General features: G+C 39.3%; 1 protein-coding gene across 1 annotated transcript in view; it reads right to left on the bottom strand.

The window, feature by feature from the left end:
* CNTNAP5 (contactin associated protein family member 5) overlaps positions 1–22,621 on the bottom strand; it is a 286,970-nt gene that overhangs the window by 123,280 nt on the left and 141,069 nt on the right. The window contains exons 7-10 of the mRNA XM_042784303.1: positions 21,929–22,072; positions 10,447–10,711; positions 7,652–7,801; positions 6,332–6,503 (exon numbers count right to left, since the gene is read on the bottom strand). Coding sequence (XP_042640237.1) covers positions 6,332–6,503; positions 7,652–7,801; positions 10,447–10,711; positions 21,929–22,072 — 731 coding nt within the window. The remainder of the gene's footprint in view (positions 1–6,331; positions 6,504–7,651; positions 7,802–10,446; positions 10,712–21,928; positions 22,073–22,621) is intronic.

The raw sequence follows: 22,621 nt of genomic DNA, 5'->3' as shown, positions 1-22,621 counted from the left end.
GCAGGCTATGCCATGGTTTCTCTCCTGTAGATCCTAGTCAGAAAAGACGATTATTTTTTTCTGCACTGTATCAGCCTTTTAGCACCTGAAGACCACTATGCTGTCTCCGCTCAGCAATCTCTTCTGGTTAAAGAACCATAACTTAATCAAACTTTCCTTGAAAGGGAAGTTTTATAGACCTATTTTGTGTCTTTTCATATAGACGGAGCCATTCTAGAAACAGTTTGGACTCTGAACATGTTTATAGAGAATAGAAATTCAGAAGCATGACTGCTAGTGAATCTAAGACAACTAACTACCAAGCGGCAACCCTAGCTAGAGTTTACTTCACAGGGTTTGCTCATCCCCCTGCTGCTCCTCACTCGGGCACATTTGCCCACCTTGTTTTGCTCACTAGTTCTGTTTTCTAATTCAAGATTTGTAGAATTGCCAGTTACCCCAAATTTCAAAACAAAGGCTGTAGATGCTAAGAAAGAACTTGTGTGCTTGGATTGTGTGTGTGGTGTGGTTTTTGGTAGTGGCAGAGGGGCTACAGTGGTGGCCCCTGTGAGAAGCTTCTCAAAGCTCCCCTGGCTCCAAGTCAGACCCACCTCTGGCCAGGGCCGAGCCAATTAGCAACAGTGGTTGCATCTCTGTGATAATGTATTTAAGAAGGGGAACCTAGGAGGAGGAGTTGGAGTTGTGAGGAGGACACCTATGTGAACACTGAGGTCAGTGGAAGAAAGGAGGAGGAAGAGGGAGTGAGGTGCACCAGAGCAGAGATTCCCCTGCAGCCTGTGGTGAGATGGCAGGACCACACCCCACGAAGGTCCTGTTGTTGTAGTTTGGCATGGGAAGGATTGCAACACGTGAGGAATCCACACCAGAGTATCTTGGGAAGAGCTGCAGACTATGCGAAGGACTCATGTCAGAGAAAATTCATGAACTGTCCTGGAAGAGGGACACCATGCTGGAGCATGGGAGGAAAGCAAGGAGTCTTCCCCCTGAAAAGGAAGGAGCAGCAGGACTGACCGCGTCCCCCCATTCCCTGCCCCTGCATTGCTAGGGGGGAAGAGGTAGAGAAATCGGGAGCAAAGCTGAGCTGGGAAGAAGGGAGGGGTAGGTGGGAAGATGTTTTTAAGATATGGTAATGCTTCTCACTGTCTTACTCTGTCTATTAAGTGTTGTTAGTCTTTGAATTAAATTTATGTTCTTTTTCTTCCCCTAACAAGTCTCTCTTTTGCCCCTGACCATAATGGGTGAGTCACCCCTCCCTGTCCTTATTTTGATTCTTCTCTCTAAACCGGAACTACTCAGTAAAGACCTCCTAACTTGTATCTGTAAAGCCCCTAACACTCTACCTGCAGGTGAAGGACAGGGAACCTGGCCATACACTTAAATCTAGAAACTTAGTGGAACTCAAGAAAAGGGAGTGAATCCCTTCTGACTTACAGCATCTATGAGAAGCAAATTACTTTTTTATGCTTCTTGACACCTCCCCATCCCTTAACACCGATGTCCTCCCTACAGACACTACAGAGCCAAAGACAGAAAGAATTATTCTGTCCTTTCTTACTGCTCTGGTTTTCCTGTGGAAGATTTTAGGTTTAATATGTCATTCGCAGAATATGCCTCCCTTCCCCCCAAAAACAGTGCAGAACACCAGGAATGAGGGCTGTATGATCCCTGTAGCCATCAACTTAATTGCTATCACTCTGAACTGAAAATAAATTCAAAGAGAATCTGTATTTATTTGTTTGGGCTTATGCTAGATGGCTTTTGGTCAAAGATGGTCAACGTTGTACGTGACTGCTGCAAAAAACTTCAAAGATATCTCTTTCCCTCCCTAGAAGACTTTCTGAATTTAAGTGTTTTATGGCACCTTCACTTTCAGACATCTCTGTCTCGTTATTTTCTGCTCTGTACTGTGCCATGGAGGGAAAACTCCAGCATGCTGTACGAAACTGTACTTTCTGGCTTATTAATTCAGTGTAAAGCAAACAACCCCTGATGTGTACTTGCACTCCTAATCAAGCAGAAATCCTGAAAAAGCAACAAAGAAGAGGGTTAAAATTAAATCCACTTAATTTTAAATATGGAGCAGACCTCTATGGCTTATTAGGTTATTGTCTCATTTTTTTCTTTCCCTCTCATTGGAATGGGGATAAATGCATTGCAGGCAGCTATGACATCTAACACTTCATAGCAGGAGCGGTGTAAGCACTACACTTTGCAACATCCTCAGAAAAGACTGAGCAATCTGTGTATTTGGATAACCACAGCAAATATACATACTACAAACAAAAGCAAAAACATAGTTAGCTGGATTAACAGCAGGAAGGCAGTGGGGATAAAGCCAAGATTGCCACAGGAGAAATTGCTTCCGCCTACACATTATACCTTCCTGGTCGACAAGGCATTGGGAACAGTTTGCAGGAACAGCTTTTTCTTGAAGGAGTTGAAGAAGGGACTGCATCAGTATTTTGTAGAGTGTGTGGAGCAGACACAGCTCTGATATGAATAGATTGGGGATGCCTCTCCTTGCACAGGATGTGTCACCTAAGGACAACATGTAAGTACTGTAAAAGGGGATGGCAAATCAGAAACAACTTGATATGAAGCAGTAGGAACACAGTGATGCTGGCACTGCAGCTGAGGGCTAGAAACAGGCAGCCTCTTAATCAATGTTGCTAACTAGACTTCTTCCATCATTGAGACAGTCCAAGTTGCTGCGTTCAACTCCAGACTGTACAATATAATAACATCCCACTGAAAGTACAGAAGTCATGAGTTTTCTGTGTGTTATCTGCTAATCCCAGCTCCTATGGATACATCCTGAACTGCCCGCTCAGCCAGGACCAGAGCAGCTACTAGGTCATCTCGTTCATGGGATGGCTGAGGCTGCAAGGAGTCTCTGGAGGTCTCTAGAAAAAGCACCTTGCTCAAAGCAGGCTCAGCAACAGGGTCAAATTTGCTTGTGTCTGCAAAAGCATCTTCACTTGGCACTGTCTCTCCAGACATCAAATAGAAAAAAGGCAAAACTTTCTATATGTCTAATGATATCCCCATTTTTTGTGTGTGCTCTCTGATAGCTCAGCTAGTGACAGGGCATTTATTTCCTCAGGAATAGTTACTGAAGGATGGAAATAACAAATACAGGGAGATAGAGGGCATTCATGCCACGTTCACTTGAGCACACATAGAGTTCAAATACTAGAGATGATGACACATTAAGGCTTAGTCCCTCAGATGGCTCAATTTAAATTAATGGAGGCTCATCACTTTATACATGGAATCCCAGTGTGTGCAGGGGTGGGGCGTGCATGTATAATATGCTTCCATAACTAGATTCTCTCTCAGAAACATACTGCCAGTATCAATAGTAGTCCCAGTTTATCATCTTTCAAAAAACAGTCATTAATTCCCTTTTTAAGAGCAAGCACAAGTTGCAGCGAGCTGCCTAATTCAGAGTCTAAGTCTGAATGAGCTTGACCTACAAGCCTGTAACAAATAAACTACTTTCTAAATAGAGGCATATTCCTCAAAAGAGGTTTTTTGCTTAGATAACTAAGACAAATGTCCCATTTACTTGTTAATTAAGCTGCACGATTCCCACGTGTTAAAATTACAAAAACACATACTTTACAGTGCACACTGCAATAAATCTTATAATTAAGATAGGGGACATCACATTTCTTGAAGATGATGTTTTTACAGAGTTTTAACACTCCTTATATAGAGAGAATGAGTAGCTGGATACTGCACACCTGGAGCCAGGCCCCAACTATCCTATAGTCCAGAGCTGCTGTGATACAGAGCACTAACTGAACTATGGTGACTAGTTGAAGTACAGTGACTAGAAGTGTTAGACATTTTTTTGCAATGAACCAATTTGAACAAGATTTGAAAGCATTCTCAAGGGTACACCATGCAGACTAGACAGCAAAACAGTCTTTAGATTTTAATTCAAATCTCCTGTTCTCCCTAACTTTCCATCTATAGTTTGCTGTAAGCAATTATGTCATAGTACAGGCTCGCAGAACCTAAAATTTTAAAAAATGGTTAGGAAGAATACATTCCATTAATATTTTCTTGTTCAGTCTTTCCCCAGCTCATCCACTAGCTTAGGATCAACTGTGTTGGCAAAATAACACAAAGTATTTGCCTCTTGTCTGTATTCTCATTATTTCTGTTCTTTGAATTTCATCACTCTTTCCAGCTGTCCCTTGCTGCTAGAACCACTCTTGGCTCCAGTACTGCACCACCAGTACTTTGAACAACTTTTGTGATTTCTGTCCCAAACGTGTAAACTGTGTAATATGATTTGGACAAAAAAAAAAAAAACAAACCAAACCAAAATCCTTCCTTCTTCCCTGCAAAACAGGTTTAGCACCGTTTTTGGAGTTGCCAGACAGGGAGACAGCACTGTTTTTTTCACTGAATGAGAAAGCTGAAATCACCAGTGAGGCTCACATCCTTTTGTGACGAGGGGAATTTCTGAACCTCAGCCCAACACTTTCCTACAAGGCATGTTTCTCTCTTCCCTTTCAGGGCACCTCCACTGGTATACCAAATTCAGCCACAAGAGAATCATTTCTGTCAATTGTGAATCAAATTTTTGTTTTCCTTTTTTTAATCTACCTTGTTTTTGTGATTATACCTAATATACGATATAGGTAGATCATATCTGCTATATGATCATAACTATTATAGATCATATCTACTATAAATCTTCCTAGATCATGTAGTACAGACATATAAATTTAACGCTGTCTAGAGAACTGCATTGGAAGAGAGTGTTTTAATCTTCACTAGATCAAGTAAAACTTTTGTTTACACGTGTGATATATTCAAGGCAATGATTATATAAAGCTCTACCATTCTGTTATGTTTGTATCCTTGCTCTAAATAATTGTACAGTATGGTCACAGACTGGTGCTTGTCATCCTTAGGATATTGAAGATGAGGAAGACACTTGTAGTAGTACCATGGATTTACATTGTAGCCTGGATGTGGTGACAATGAAGGCACTGAAGACATACCACAGCACCCCTGCATCGTAACTGAAGAGTTCTCTTCTGTTTCAGTATACAAATATACAAGTTACATTTGACTGATCAACTTGATCTTAAAGAATCTGTTTTTCCAAGAAACAGCAAAATACTTTCTTTCACATAATTCTCAGGAAAGTTTACATTTTACTCCCTTTTTCTAAATCAGCTGCAGCTTATCAATTCCATCTACCATTTCAGGCACACAAAGCGTGAAATTCACATCCTCCTGAAGTTTGATTAGCAAAGTCAGGATTTTCTCTGTACAAGTTAACAAGCATGAACATATACAGATGCACACAAAGGTCTCACATAACACAGATTTTGCCCACTTTTCAAAAGGCTTCAGCTTCAGCAGGCTGATCCCTCCTACATCAAGCAGTAATAGAGATATGCCTTCAGCTCCACCTCTCTAAGTAACGTCAGAAAAAATTACATTAAATGCTTAAACTCCTCATGCATTTTCAAAATACCCTTACTACTCCCTCAACTATCTGAAGCACATGAAATTTCCAGCCGTTCCATTTCATTTTTCAGAACTTAGCTAGGTTTAAAAAACAACCAAATCAGAGCCTATTATTCCACACACTAAATTCAAAGTACACATTTGCAGATATCATTCAGAAATATTTAGACACTAAAAATCCATAAGAAGCAAAGGAGGTATTATAAAATATTTAAAAAAAAAAAAATGGTTGCTTATTTCATCTCTACTCTTTGTGAGAAAATCTGCGTTTCCTGTCAGGTTTCAGCTGAGGAGAGAATCAGATCAGTATTTAAACTGAAATGTGTCTCTGGTAGATACAGACATTTCATCATTAAGTTGTCCTACTGAATGGGCAGTATGTCACATGAGGTGTACCATAACTTTATGATAAACATGCTGTGCTGTAAGGGCTTACAAGAAAAATTGTAAATTATATATTTAAGCAAAAACAGTTAATATATTAAGGGGATGGCATGTCCTGATGAATCAAATAATTTTTCCTTCTCTTTCATTTCCATCTAAAACTTCAAAGCAATGTTGTTTATGCATAAAATTTAATCCTTTCACCAATCTGTAGTTTGATTGAATTTGCATACTCTATTTGCTACAAGTCAATGTGAAGAAAGCCTCATGTAATTGAAACCATTTCCCCTCCAGTCCTCCTATCTTTGCTGTAATATTTTCTATTAGTAGCTGTATTATGCCTAATATCCGTAATGTTGGCAGATTAGAATTTCACTTCATGAAACCTGTATTTATAAACCACTATGATGAAAAAAAAGAACAAATACAGGAAAGAGGAAACAATAATTACCTGTCTTTGATGCCACACAGATCGATGTGTAAATCACTAAAATTCCCCAGGGAGCCTTGCTGAACTAAAATGAGGTCCTTGGGCTGGTTATCAATAAAGATGAGCCTCATACAGCCTTGAAAAGCAGTAATGGGATTTAAACATTGGGAATCGGTGAAATTGTCAGGACACCCTGTGGAAAAAAGAGAAGAAGCAGAGAAGAATATTGGAATGTTCATCTATTTCTGCTGGGATTTCCTGATGCAAGAACTTGGAGGCTCATTATTCCGAGTGTTTTCATTCTTTGTGCTATGCAACTTTCTGCATTATAAATGCTTCAGTAAGAAGAGAAAAAAAAAAAAAAAAAACACGAAAAAGAGAGAACACCCACTAGAAATATCAAAGTATGAGGTTTTCACATGTGGTAAGCAATAACAAAATGTTTGGGTTTTTTTTCCATATTCTTTAAACTCCACAGTTGATAGCAACTGACACCCATAAAAAAAAGCTGTGTAAATTGTAAAATCATTATGGATTACATTCTGATGCTAAGGCAATGCACAGAGTAAAAGGATGAAATCCTGTGGATAGAAAGCAAGAAATCATTTGTATCTAATCTTTGTCAGTATTTGGCCAGCTCTGAGATCCAAAGCCTCCTGTGCATCCTCACTTACTGCTGTATCCAGAGGGTTCATCGAGATCAGAGCCTCACTATGGTAAGCACTACACAGAAATATATTAGATAAAAAGACAGTTGATGACATTCCCTTTATCTAAATTAATGCTTGCACTCCAAAAAGCAGAAGGTAGTATTTTTCAAGACTGTTCTCTCCATTTGCAAAATTGAGCTAAGCCTACATTAATTTCCATGAAAGCATAGTACCTAAATACCTTTGTAGATCCGAGCCATATGTCAATTAAGCTCTGAAGTCTAAAGCCACTGAGCCTGATCAGGACAGTGATATCTACAGGAATATTAATAATACTAATAGTCCTCAGGCCTTTTAACTAGAAAAAAAACCCACCTGTGGTTAATACAGCTATGTAGCTTTTGCATGTTTTGCCAGCTAGATGTAGGTACCCATTGGCTACCACTACCAGTAGTCCACTTTTACAGCTGTGTTAGCAGTTCTGCTTGTTCTTTCATCTGTCAGGGTTGACCAAGACCCTTCAATCTTCCCACAGTGCTGTATGAACTGCAGCTCAACAGGGAGTCTAAAATCAGTTATCACAACATTTGCTCTCAGCTGCATACAGAGTGCACCTGGGGAGACCTCAATGGTGAGCACCCGAGGATCTGTCTCATAAAAATCTGTCCTGCATCTGTCTGAAACAACCTACCTCCAAAATAGTAGCTGTTCCCAGAGTAGATCCGTGAGACAGTGGTTGCATGGCTAGCAGTGGCAGCATTGTTATCCAGTGTCAGGGTAATGCGATGTCTTCTGGCATTGATGTTAACAGAATGCCAAAGCCCATCGTGGAGTTTGGTGCCTGGCAACAAACAAGTACAAGGAGTGAAAAAAGAGGTGCAGGAGACAACTGTGTTCTTCAGGCCACCTCTTGTTTCCAAGTTGTGGTCACAAATGTGCTGCTGACCCCAAAAAGGGGAGAAATAACAACTGAAAAGAACGCATTACTTCTCAAAATAAACTGGCATGTAAGAAAAGGCCCAAGAAAGGGAAAGCTTTTGAGAGTATTCAAGCTGGTCATCTCACATTTTAATCTAACTCGCTTCTGGTACTGCAGGCACGCATCAAGCTAGCCAGGACCTTCACCTTCCTGGTAGCACATTATTACCATTTTGTGGGTGTTTATGTCTATCTTCAGTCTGTCGGGAAATGCTTATAGCTCACAGAAGCATGTAGAGATCTCTTTTGAGCTGCTGATACTAAACACATGCCTGAGATTGCAGATGATTAGATTCAGTGTGATGGCCATACTCTGTCTCAGGCTTCAGTATGAAACCTGACAAACTCCAGTAGGTATCAGTAGGATTTGTGTTTCCTAAAACGCTTTAGCAATAAGTTAGCACATAGTCTATCTGATGGATGTACCGAATCCTTATATTGAAATTCAACATGGGTCTTGCAGGAGCTGGGATTGTTGCTCTGACCAGGAATCTATGAAGGCACATGAGAGATTATGGTACTAGCTAGCCTCTTTCTCTTCTACACAATTGTGCAAAGTGGGAAATAACCTCTCTGTTTCCTTATTCTGAAAATCAGTGTTGCATCTCATGGCTCTTGAAATAGCACCACACAGCTACAAAGAAACTCCACATCCTCTGTTCCGACAGCCATGAAAATCAGTGGGCAGGCTTCTGAGCTCACACACAGTGGTGCAGATCAAAAGTAACCTAATTACAGTTCAAAGTATGCTACCATCAAGCTGGAGTCACCGAGATCAGACACAGACAACTAGTATTTACTCCCCTCCCTAATGGAATATTTTTCGTTAGTATAGCTTTCAGAAGAAACAAATGAGCACTTAGTGACACACAGAGGTGTGAGAACAGTTCAAAACAAAATAAAAAAATTGTGGGTGTTCTGTGTATGAAAAGCCATTTCGTTATGAATTTGAAAATGAGACAATTTCCAGAGTAATGGCTGTTAATGTGTGCACAATTTCCATAGAATAAGAGGCTGGTTTCCCAGGAAAAAGTGGATGATTTTTCAACTAGAACAAGTCAATTTTGAAGTGAAATATGTTGTTGAAGTTTGAAAAGATGTCAAAACAAAATAAGTCCCATTTGGGGCAAAAATAGGTCCATTCTTGAGCAAGCATGAGTTTATTGTGAGTACCTGACATCTGCAGAACATGGCCCTTGCAATTTCTGCATATTTTCCATGTGTAAGTAGTCAGTTTAGTAATGTTTTTGATAGCACCAAAGGCTGGGCTCAGGTTCATGCTTTCAGAAATACATAAAGACAAATACACCCAACCAAATATTGACATTTTCTCAGCTTTGTCAACAATTTAATTAGGACTGCAATAATGGCTAGAAACTCAGTTTTCAGTGTTCAGTTGCAGCAAGCTAAGGCTATAGAAATCTACAAGGATAAGGATAGATGCAGGACTGCCTCATTTTCTATCATAAAGGGGAATGAAACACGCATACGGAACAGCTCTGCTTTGACAACTCTGTCAGATTTTATCTCTGCTTCTTTTAATAGACACATCCGTCTTCTTTTAGTCTGTACTGGGAATGTTTTAATATTACATATTTTTAAATAGCTGTTCTTTTAGAAAATACTATTATTATTTAGTTCCATCCGAGTTTCATGAGTATATTACTCATACAACTTTGGAAACTGAGTACTCAACCTATGCAGAAAATTAATTTCCCAGTCTCCCACCCAGCATAGTTGTATAGCAGCAAGGGATGTGAAGAGGCCCTGGGCTAAGAACATTTCTGTTTGGGATGCCAGCATGGCTCATATAGGTCACACTGGAATGGCAGCTGGGACATTCTGGCCCTGTCTCTGTTGTACAGTCTGAAATTGTTTCCCTGTTGTCTCTGGGGGCCAACGCATAGCTGTTCTGGTAAGCATTTACAAGCAATTTCCCCCAAATTTTAAGTCAGAGAGACAACCTCATTTCACACTCTCACATCCCACCAGCCACACTGCACAAAACAATTTTTAAATTGGCTAAGGAGGCCAACAAGTGAGTGTGAGCAAAGGAAGCCCATGGTGAGTCCCGCTTCTGATCGTAGCATAAAGGGAGAGTGTAAAGCTACAGTCAGAGGAAGAAAATCATCTCTGAGGCTGCCTTAACTTGTGCTAGGGAATGGTGAAGTGGCTGAGCTGGCTCCCAGCTGACACCAGCACAGTCTGAGGATGGGAAACAGGAGGATCTTCATGTGACCTGACTGAAGAAAATTTAGTGTGACTGTTAAGAACACAGAGGCTGAGCTAATTGTCAGGTAGATTGAGTCTGGAGATCTCAGGATGCCAACTTTCCATGATTAGGTCTACCTCAAGCTGCACAGAGTGGTTCTACACTGGAAAGCAAGATAAATTTTAAAAACAGAAAGAAAGACTAGGTGCTTCCTTATTACACCATCCTTTCATCCTGTGGGGTTGGACCTTTGTGTTTTAAAGGGAGACAGGTGAGAGTAAACAAAAATTAAGTACCTTCACTGATTTCCACCGGCTTCTCTGTCTCTTTCTGAATAAGTAGTGTCAATCTCCCACCATGGAGGTAAACCAAGAGAGATCCTGAATTTTCAGACAATTCAGTGAACAAAAGTAAGCCGTCTTTATTCCATGTTCGAAACTGGAAGCTGACAGACAAACCATCTATTTGAGGAGTGCCAGGTAGTAGCAAGTAGCTTTGACTGGTGCTGACAAAGGTGATAGGAACAACTTGTGGTTCTGAGCAAGAAAAAGTGACGTTCCCCTGCAAGTAATGAAAAGCAAATGTAATCAACATGACGGGTTTTTTTCAGTCATACGAAAACATCCACAGTTAAATAAGCTTATTGGTTTTCTAATGGCCCTCAGGGATGAAGTAAGTCTTGTTATTCAGACAAAAGTCTTTGGAACTCATTAGGAAATGTATCTGTCCATTCTGGGAAAATACATCTGACTTAAAAATTTTACTTTCACCCCAAATAGGGGGATCAAAAATCAAAACCTCAGTTCTTAGAAGGATTTAAATGAATCCAAATGTCATGTACCAAGACCACGCCTGTGTGCAGAAGAGCTTATTTGCTAGCCCAAACAGACCACCTCCACACAATCACATCTGCTTTGTGTTTCCCAGAACCTCCTGTTTCAAGCTCAAGTTTAGCTTTATGTCAAGAAAATAAAACTCCTTTGGATCTATGCTGACTTCAGGAACTGATACTGAAGGAATAGCAAGTACACTTGCACTTTCATGTGCTGGGGGATGTGATATAAGTGTCCTGCATTGGCTCTGCACCAATGAGACTACAGGGGTGTGAACAAGACAAGCTGAAATTGAAAAAACAAAGCATCCTCAAATGCACAGGGGTCCTGCCAAACAGACTAGATTTATTCTAAATATAAGCCCAAATGCAGCCATTAATGACAGAACTCTTTTTGCCGATTTACACCACTGCTACTTAACCTGCAATGTAAAAACTCTCTCATCTAGTTGAATCTACTACATGGGGCAAAACATGAGCCAAATTTCCTGGGTTACAAATATTCAACTTTCAGTAGCAGTACTGGTTATGTTTTCTTTTACCCAGAGTGACACAACCCTGTGCTATGTAAAATAATAAGTCCACTTCATAATAATAATACAATTAAAATTAATTTTCCAGAAACTGTTTCAAAATTCATAAGGAAAATCAAAGAAAAAGTCATTTGAGTACAGTACTCATGATGAGATGAAACAACAGGGAGATTTCCAGACCAGTGCTGGGTCCCACAGCTTCCATGGGGCTTTTGAGGAATTATTAAAAAATTACATACACAGCAAGCATGGTAAAATCCAACATCATTTCAATGCCAAACTTAGTTGATCACCTCAGTCATCCAGCCCTGAAAATCAGTGGTACTATTTACTCAGAAGAGCAGAACATTTACTCAAAGCAGTCAGCAGAACCTGTATCAGCATGTTTCACTGTAGTTTGGAGAAGAAATGACTTCATCATTTTGTTCAGCTATTGTAGATTACCCAACCAGGTCATTCAAGCCACATAATAAAACCTTAACAATATATACAGCTGAGACACGTTTAAGGAGCCACGTCTTTCAAAGCCAGTCCAGGAGACTGTGGCAGCCAGCTTGCTTTGAACTAGGCTGCTTTGTAAAATAACAACCGGAATCTGATAAAAACATCGGAGTAAAAGGCTTTCTCTATGGTACCACTTCTCATCAGAACTGGTACCTCACTCTAACAGAATAATTATAATGAACAGCACTTGATGGATGTGTAGGAAGTTTACAGTGCTTGGGGAATTCCTCTCTAAAATCTCAGACAGCTGATGGAACTGTTCCCTATCACTTTCAAATGTCTTTCTAGTCTTTACTTTAAAATGAAAAATAAATAAAGTGGCAGAAAGAGACTTAGTTATCACTGGATGAAATGACTCTTGATAGATATATATCTATATCGAGCTATTTACATATTCCCTGCCCCATTAGGTGCATTATGGTACATACTAGATTTAGTAATGGCAAAAGGTATATCATGTTAGAATGAGTTTTGCTTATCCAAGTTTATCAAAGCTCACCCAAACATTAGTCATCTGGGAAGTAGGAAAGTTGCTCCCAACCTTTAAAAATTTTCTACTACCTGCTGGGTTCTGCCTGCATAAGAGATGACACAGGCTTTATTTTTTTGTCATTGCTATATTTCTACCTCCATTTTCAACTTAATCTGTGACAAATTATAGAAAACACAGACAGTCAACTGCAGTGATATAAACAAACATGGATAACTTTCTCTAGAGCTTTTTAAAGGTTTAGACATTTAAAATGCCAATGACAAATTTTATTTGGAATTTTAGACATTTACAGTGATTCAAGTAACTCCACACAAAGAAGTAAGACATTTACAGATCTTATACATACATAACACCAGAACTTGGAGGAAAGTTCAAACATTAACTAAGTCTGCACTCTAGTCTCTAATTTGCCTCACTGGAATTGGGAGGCCGTAAGAAAATGCAAGACTATAGAGGGGAGAATTTGCAACATTCGGACTGGATTTTTGTCTCAAAGCTCTTTGCAGAGTTTACCTACCAGCAGAACAAGCTATGCTTAGTCTGACTTAATGGTGCTGGAGAAAATGAATGCCAAGCTGAAAAAACATGTTTGCAATGCACAACAAACTTTCCAATGACTTTAATATAAGCCAGTAAAGACCTTGTGCAGTCAAATTTCAGCTTTCAACTGTTTTCACCAGCACCATAGCAAAGTATCTCTGATGCATATGCATAGGCCCAAATATAAGGTCAAATTTCTGTCTGCTTTTAATTTGAGGTTCTCAGCACGTGCAACTATCCCTAAACTCAAGGATTGCTGTGACTCCTTGAAAAAATCAGCAACAAGCTACTCTACAGTAGCTAGTAAGTCATGCCATTTGGGATCTGCACATAAGTCTTGTACTGGGACAGAGGCAGCAAAGAGTGCAGACTGAACCCATGGCCAATGTTGGGACATACAGGCAGCACCTATGCATCTCTTCCCATGCTTAACCTGGTGACACTTCAAGCCCTGTATCCTCTCCATTGACTACACTGAAGCAGAGCAGGTGTGATCCCATCTGACACAAGACAAAACAGGTGGGAACACATAAAGTCAGTTCTTCAGTATTATGTGTACATGGGGTTAAAGGTACATTTGGAGAATAGAAAAGAGGAGTGATTGCCTTTTTGGGGGGGGGGGGAGGAAAGAATCTTAACGAAGTATTTTTGTTACTCTTACTCAAGAATTGAGACCTCCATTATATAAGGGCCATAACTAATTTTAGTCAGAGTTAAAAACTAGACAGGACATTTAGGAAAAATTTTTCAATAAACCAGTTGATGCCATGGGAACTTACATCAGTTCAACTGATCTGTTTAGAAGGGAAACACCTTAAAGCAGGATTCCAGAGCAAAAACAGGTGATGTAGTTAATACACACCAACAGCAGCTGCTGATGTCCTTACACTGACCAGCGCTGTCTACCTTACTAGAGACAACATGAAAATTTGAAAAAGAAATACATGACAGTTACTTTGAAAAATGTTTGTCCACTGAAATGGGATAGGTTCCCATCACAGAAACTGTTAAATTTGCCCCGAATGTTATTCTCAAACATATTATTCCAGCAGGTCCAAGTCATAAAAGTAAACAGCTCCCTCTAAACCTGCATCTGATCAGGAGCGTTTTGCTTTAATTGGCAGCAGTTCTGGAACTCTCCAGGGTACATGCAAGACTTCTGGCAGACACTTGATTTTATAATTGAACCCCGTTTAACTGAAAAGTAAAAGTTCATTGGCTAGGAAATAGGATAAGAAGAGACTAATCCCTAGAGAAATAAAGGAGACGCTCAGCTCTACTCAGCTGCTGGAAACTCCAGATATCATGTGGCGTTTGAGAATTCCTCTGAGTCTGCCATCTCCAGACTGAAAAAATGACTTCTCTAAGAAGCATTGAAAACTTTCCAAGAGTTCTTATTTTCATTACAAGAGAAACCTTCTGAACTTATCAATGCAATGGAGATATTTGCAATTTGTTCACTGGCTGAATGACACTTATCTCAAGACAAGAGTGCAAGCACCCCAGAATTCTGCAGGCAGGGTACTGTTGCAGAGGTGGTTCCTGTTCAAGTAAGATGTTGAATGAACAAGCAACAGCATGTTACAGCATTTTAAAGGAAGAATCAGAGCCTTTCCAATTAAAAAGGGAATAGAAGAACACAGTTGCTAAGTGATGAGGATAAAAGTGGATTACACAGAAGATCCTCTGAGCCATAAGCCTCATCCAAAACTGACTGGAGTCTTTCCAGTGACTTCTGTGGGACAATAAAACCTGTATAACTTTAATGAACCATTTCAGTCTTTTCTGGCCTTTCTCCATGGAGTACTATGTACTGTTGAATGAAGAGAGAAGACTGCTACACCATCACAGTCTGGGCAATTGGTAACAAGTTTCTTATACATTCCTCTTGCTTTCACAGAATACTAATCAAAAGTAGTATGTACTTGAGAGATTATTCAAACTGACAGCTGAACTGAAATCCTCAACATTTAGCCTACCAAAGGATACAGGCCAAGATCACAGCTTGAACAGGAACAACAATAAATGAGTATTTCTAAAGTCTCATTCTACCTGCGGGTTAGAGCATTAAATGGGCACTTACCTTCCTCATTAATCACTCTATGGATAGTATGCAATAAAAAGAATATCTTGTTTTCTGCAGAGGATTAGAAAGGAAGATTTCATATGACAGGTAAGGGGACTAAAATCCCAGGCCTGGCTGAGATACAAATGTGGGTAAACTGGCAAGAATATCTCTAGCTTGGAAATTGAAGGACTATTTCTAGCTGTGAAGAGACTGAAGCTGCACACAAATTTGCAGAGTAACAGAGGAAAAATGACCTCGGATGCAGACTTAAAAGGATAAAATGAAAGATTGTTATTCAGCTCTCAGCAAATGGATTTTAAGAAAGGGGGATGTCCCTTCAAATCCTGCTTTTAAATTAACTATCTCAAGGAGAACAGATGTGAGAAGATCCACATAGATTTCAAGTACTTCTCAAATCAAGACAGCTAAGCACTAAATGAAAAGCAAATCAGAGTGAGATACCAGCTCCAGCCTTCTGAAATACTGATGCAAACTGTCTGCCAACAGGATGTGGGAGCTCCAAGACACATGGTGTTACTTCAGTCAGGACTAATTCTCTGAGCTAGCAACTAATGTATCCCAAGAGCAGGGTTCATACATTAAGAGAAGTTCCTGTGTTGAGGTGGGTTTCTCTTTCTCTGAGCAAAATTTCATGATGGAAATTTGCAAGCTTTGCTGATCCAAGTTTCACTGAAATTAAAATATCCTTTTGATAATCACCCCTGTGATAGAGAACTGATCTTCACTCTAGGTGTCAAGTATGTCAATAAAATGCTAATTGTTTATCACACTGACTTGTTTACATTAAGATAACGTTGCTATGTGGAAAAAGTACCATTTAACAAAAAAGAAAGCTTTGAAAAAACTGGAACATTTTAACTGTGATATAATCAGGGATACGATGCTTGGCTATACATTTCTGGATGTTCTTTATCTCAGAATCCTAAGCTATGTCACTGGCCAAAAGTGGAACAAAGGATTTTACCGTTTTGATGCCCATAGTAACTGTGCACTATTGTTTCATTATATGGTAAAATAGTTAAGAGTTGCTGACAAAAAATGGGAGCAAATATAGACCTTATTTGAAAAAATCATGCATCATTTCCCTCAGAGAGACAGGTAAAGGAAAAAAAGAGCATAAGAGGAAACAAAAAAAAAAAATACAGACCACTTAATATTTTCTTCCTTTGGATAACAAGCAGGAATGAATCCAGCTGTTCAAATTCACTTTGCCAGAAATGAATAAAATAGATGTCTTAGATCAAACTGGCAGATTAGCACAATCCAAGCCCCACTTTTGTTCCAGTTCAAGGTAAACTGATCAACAGCTTATTAGGTTTTATTACCTGGAACAAAACAGAGCAGCAAGGAGATTTTATTTTTAATTCTTATGTGTTTAAATATTATTATTATGAAAACAGAGCCACATACCTTAAAATAGAAAATTGCATAGAAAACAATTCTTACCAGCCTTTTTTTAATGTATTAGCTTTCTTTATAAGATCTTTCTCTTTTAAATTCCAATAATTTGTATATCATAGAACAGCACCAGCCTAAATGTCTGGTATGAACTACACATACTCCAGGCTTCTGACTGTGACGGGGTCTGTTTGCCTCTTTCTATTATGCCAGGCAGCCAAGTACCATGCAGTTCCAAAGGCCTCAGCAACTGGAATAAGTCCTTAAAAGACATTTAAGCTTTAGCTTTACAGCAAATTACATTTTCCCCCATTTTCCTTATTCCTTGCTAACTCCTATGACAATAATTAGCCATCTCTCTTGCTCTCCTACAGGGACTAACAGCCTTATCAACTCCTGCCTTGAAACATCCTCCTCTGCTCAGCAGGTGCTAACTGCCCTATTCACTCAATTTGACTACCTAGATAATGTAATAAATTAAACTCTGAACAATTGTTTCTAACCTGTAATTTGCTGAAGGCTGATGACTCTCAAAAAGGCCTTGTTTGCCCAAAAAAGTGTAATTTTTTTCTGCATATGTCAACAAGTCTTAAAAAAAAATATGGTCTCTCTCCCCAAAAGACTTGCTTCACTTGTGGTGACCACAACTATCAAAATTCTAACACAAAGAAACTTTTATATTATGAAAAGGAGAGTCTACCATTGCAGTTACATGCTGGATTAAATATTTACAGACTGAATGTCTTTAGCATTGTAGACAAAGCCAACTGAAATCAGTGGGAAAACTGTCATTTAAATATACTTTATTTCAAGGTCTTGATTGAGGTGACACACTTCATTTCTTTTAAAACACTCCCGTTCTAACATTCAGCAACAATAAAATGGGACCTTAAAATGAATGCTATTTATATAGACTTTCTTACTATTCCACACTGCAGGTAGGATGTAAAGGAAACTCATCTGGAGACCCAGACAGCAGACAGGAAGACAGAAGAAACCATAAAAAGCTATTTTTACAGGAACTAAGTATTTCTGGAATCCGAGTTCACCTGCCCTATCTAAGAGACAGCAAATTCAGTCCTCTTTTCAATGTGTGTGTGATTCATGCTTTCATTAAATAATTGAATCATTTATTTTTTTTTAATAACTTCAACTTAGTCCTATAGGAAGTTGTGAAAAATATCACTAATCGTTCCAACATGTTTTATTTATGATTCCTATAGTCTGATTGCAGTGCAAAAAAAAAAAAAAGATGAAAATAAATAAATAAATAAATAGATATATCTATCTATCTCCTGGTTCTCCACACTCTAGTAGGGACCTTCACAAATCACCAGCCTCATACTCACAGATATATCAACACTTGCAATAGCGCTTTGGTAGAACGAGACATGCGTAGACAAGTAAATTCTTCTCAGGATGAAGGTATCTCAAATCAGCTTAATAAAATAGCATGTTTGGATTCTCTATAAAGGGAATGAATTATTAGTTTACATCGTCCTGTCACTAGGTATCTTTCCTTGCTCTTTGATGCTGGCAATGGGTTATTTCCCTGAGGCACTACAATGATGCATTTATATGTCACCACATCCCTTGCTGTGCTGAATTGTCACTCCCAGATTCAACATGGCAGGCCGATGTAGAAATTCAAGCATATTTGAGGGCTGACAACTTCTACGTTACAAATATCTTGCACTCCTCTCAAGTCAGTGCAGGGTTTTCTCTGCTAAATAAAAATACAACTAATTTCCTATTAGCCAAAGGTAATTGGAGGGAAAGGGGGATAGGGTTTTCCTCAATTTCAGTGAGTACCTAGGGTGGATCATTGAGAAGATCAAACACAGCGTCTTTTCATGACTTCTTAATTTCTTTTCTTCAGCTAGACAGCTTCTTATTTTGGCATCACAAATCAGTGACACACAAAAAGACTTAAGACACTGGCCACAGGTCACATTAGAGCAGTTTGTAAAGGTGCAACATGAATCTAGCAGTAGGTAACCACTCGTGGCCAGGATACTGAAGCCATTTTCAGGATGCTGTAGCTATTTTTCTTTGAACTGCTCCCTCAGCCAGACATATTTAGCAATTATCAATGGATTTCTCTTCCTAGAACTTGTCCCATCTCCTCCTGCATCTATATACACTCTTAAAAAGCACAGAATCCTTCAACAAGGACTTCTTCATCCCAGATATCAACAGGTCAAATATTCTTCTGTGAAGGACAATTCCCCTTCTGCTTCTTGTAAATGTGGCTCCTACGGCATAATTTCCTGCCTCTAACTACTTGCCCAGGAAGTGCAAGTAACTGCTGTACAATTTTTCGTAATGTGCAGTCTGTACTTCTTTTGTGCTGAGAAGACAGCTAGTAAATAGGGCAGATCCTTAGATTATTATTTTAAAGCATTTCCTGAGGTTTCCCAAGGGTCCAGCCCTACAACCATGACAGTGATAATTACAGAAATTTGACTTTTCATAGCCTCCTGCAATTAAAACCAGTAATCAGTTTGGAGAGCAAATAAAAGAGCCCCTATCATTTCTCCACACTCAACGGCCTAGGGGAGAAAAAAAAAAACAAAAAACAAAAAACCAACAAACAAACAAACAAACAAACAAAACAAAACAAAACAAAAAACAAACAAAAAAAAACCCACAACATACCATCAGGAATAGAAGAAACCCCAGAGAGAAGACAGATAGCCTGTCCAAATAGATAGGGATACCACATAGAGAGGTTAAGTATCCGGCAATATAAAAATGGAATTCTGAAGGCAAGTTCCAGTTCAGAGACAGTCTGCCTCGTTATCTTGAGATGTCTTCTCAAAGGGATTTATTGCAAGTCTGACAACTGCAAATGAGTTACAGAAAAGAACAGGCAGAATGATAATCACAGCCACCACCCAAAAGTACAGTACATAGTACAGTACTCTGTTATTGACAATCTGTAGTTTCTTCTTCTGACTTTAAATGCAGCTGATTCGGGACCATTATTTATATGGATGAGGAACTACTCAATAAGAGGAAATCTGTACCTCCAGAGCTGATGTATCATTCTCCTGCTTGTGTGAAAGATGTCGACAGTAAAAAAAAAAAAAAAAAAAAAACAAACAAAGTTGATGGGTATGAAAACCCACAAGTTTAGCTCACTGTGTCAATGTTTACAAAGGCACAGGGAATGAAGCAGAGACTGAGTGTTGTAGTCTGCCTCCCTTTTGGAGGCAAAAGCTAGTGTCTCTGATCATTAATGAATTTCTAATCTCCATCTAGCCAGTTTGTCTTTAAATATCTTTTGTTAGGAGACAAAGGTATTTTGGGGACTAACAATGCAGAACCATCTCTAGTTATCTACAGCTTGTGGGGAGGGAACAGAAGTACACAACACGTTGTTGGAAGAAGTGACTCTAAGTCCCTGATACATTTAATTAGTCTTCTGTGCTGTTCTTTTCATTGCATTTCCACTCCAGACAACCTTAGCAACTACAAAGACATGAAGCAGAGGCTCTTGCAGCTCCCTGAGGATATGGATTATTGCTTGAAAACCTCAATGAACTTAGAGTAAAAGCATTTGGTGCAGAGGAAGTCTGGAAGGCAAAAGACTACATTTAGCAAGAACAAGTTATTTTGAGTAAATTGCTAAGGAGTGAGGAAGATCAGGAAGATGGAAGAGGGAGATCAGCCTGTGAAAGCTGGAAGTACCTAAGAATGGCTAGAGGAGATAAATAGCTGTGATGGAAAGGATGTTGGAAAACAACAGATTTATGGGGGCTGTTTCCTATAGAAGGATGTTCATCTAACACTATGAGGTGCTCTTGAGTGTGGCAACCTTTCCATGTATTTTGCATACACAAGCATCACAGAGACAGCACATAGCAGCTCATCAATCTTACAAAATGCAGTACACCAGCTAGCTTTTGAAAACTATCACATTAAAATCATAACTGTTGTGAGGAAGATTGCAAGATGGGGGAAAATCCCCACTACCTTAAATTGGTGAAATGAGCAGGATTCATAGTCCTTTGATCTGGCATTGACTGAACCAAGTATTGTGACAACAGAGTTGCATTGCTTGAGGCCACATTATACCCAGACAATACCCTTTAGAGAAAAAATTCATTACAAAGTTTTTCCTTTCCCCTTTAGGAAGACCTTCCCATTACCCACCTGGTAAAACAACCAGATGTTTAATGACCTAAGAAGCAGACCAGGACTCTTTGTTCTCCTTAGAAAGTAAGCTGAGGGGAAGAGCAATTTAACACAGTTCGTAAGATTTGTGCCTTAGCATCCCGAGTCAAAGCAATCAAACTTAACGTTATTAAAACAAAGTCTCCCAGTCCCAGGCTAGGGGAACATCCTGAAGAAAGTCTTGACTGTTAGCAACAAAATGCAGCACTTCTCACCCATCACCTTTCCATCTTCCATTTCCCTTTGTATTCAGCCTCATCCTAGGCAGGGAAAAAGAGGAAAGGAAGGACTTCTTGTAGTCTTCTGGCTTGCTTTGTTGTAGCTTCAGTCTGTTTATACACATTACTACAAACTAGAAGATGCTATGAGAGCCAGAAGCAGTTTTACCTCCACATTCTCCAAAGACACATTATTAGCCAAAAACCATATATCAAAGCATGGTACAGGAGTGAGGCATGAGCTAAACAGAGCTGAACTATTTACAATTTGTCAAGGCTGCATGGGAATGTACTGTTCTCTCTTCTCATTAAATAAAATGTTTATCTTGCTTGTGCTACATTTAAATATATCTGTAATTTTGGAATTATTAGGTGTGAAGTTATGTTTATGTTTTATTTTAGTAGGCTGGATAAGACCATAGTTCCCTTTGCTTTACCTCTACTGTCCCGCATTTAGAGACACTAGTACCAGGTCAATGGTTCTCAGAACTGTCAATACACTGAATATAAGAGGCAGCACAAACAAAAAATATTTCCAATAATACCAATAATAATAATAAAACATTTATTCTTCTCTATAATATCAACTCAATTAGCAGAATAAAATTTTGCTACTATTGTATTCCACAACAGTGATGGAGAATGGTTCAGAAAATAAAATTTTATCAAAGTTAATGAAAAAAATAAAGTCTTTATGTCTTCTACCATGCCATCAAAAAGACACATCTTAATCTTGGAAAAGGAATTTAAAAGTTTCTACAAAAAGATTTTAATACACCTGGAAATTCAGAGAAATGTATTAATTTCCACACGTGTCTTTCAATAACTCTCACCACAGCAGTCAGCGCTGACTGGTGTTAGCCTCAGCAATATCATTTCAACATGATAATTATGCTCATAGCTATCTAAATCTGAACTCCACTCATTCAGTGCATCTGGCAGCACCAACAGCATGGAAGTAAAGAAGGAAAGTATACATTATTGTCTCTTACCACAGTATAGATCTGAGGTTTGCGCCTTTTTGCCAAGTCAATTATATTGACTCCATTGTAATAAAGGTTCTCGATGCATCCATGGAAATTTTTCCTCTGAAAAGTTCCTGGTTTCCCCGGGACAGGAATCCCTCCAAAACTGAGCTTTTGGAAAGAATAAGAATAGTACTTAGTTATCACCCCAAAAACAAGAGGGCAGAGCACCACTCCATGCAGCCAGCCAGGATATTATCTAAAAACCAGGACACATTAACAACATCATGTCAGAGCATGAAGCAGGACCCGGCTGCCCAAAAGAGGAATTACAGGCTGCACAGCATTACAGCTGTTGGAGAAACGCTGCTTCTGCCAACCACAGCTCACTAACTTGGAAACAGCTCTTAAGCGCCTCGACACACCATTTCATCAAGGTAATACCACCAGTCCCCCACCCAGGAACACTCAATGCACAAAGAAAAGTTCAGATGGTCTCCAGCCCACAGCCCCCACTAGCCTGGAGGCTGCCACCCAGCAGGAGACCACAGCGGCCGTGAACTGCTGAGCGGTGGGGGAATAAATTCTTCATGCTCACAGAGCACTAGGTTTGCCTGAGAGCTGGAGTCATCCATTTCCACCAAGCATCTGAAAAGTTCTTGTTTCAGCCAGCGGAGGGTAGTATCACACATGAAAACTACTCCATTTGCACCTTGCAAT

Source organism: Tyto alba, unplaced genomic scaffold (assembly GCF_018691265.1).
Source record: "Tyto alba isolate M040663 unplaced genomic scaffold, T.alba_DEE_v4.0 Super-Scaffold_7, whole genome shotgun sequence".
NCBI lineage: Eukaryota > Metazoa > Chordata > Aves > Strigiformes > Tytonidae > Tyto > Tyto alba.
This window is presented reverse-complemented; position numbering and strand designations above follow the sequence as displayed.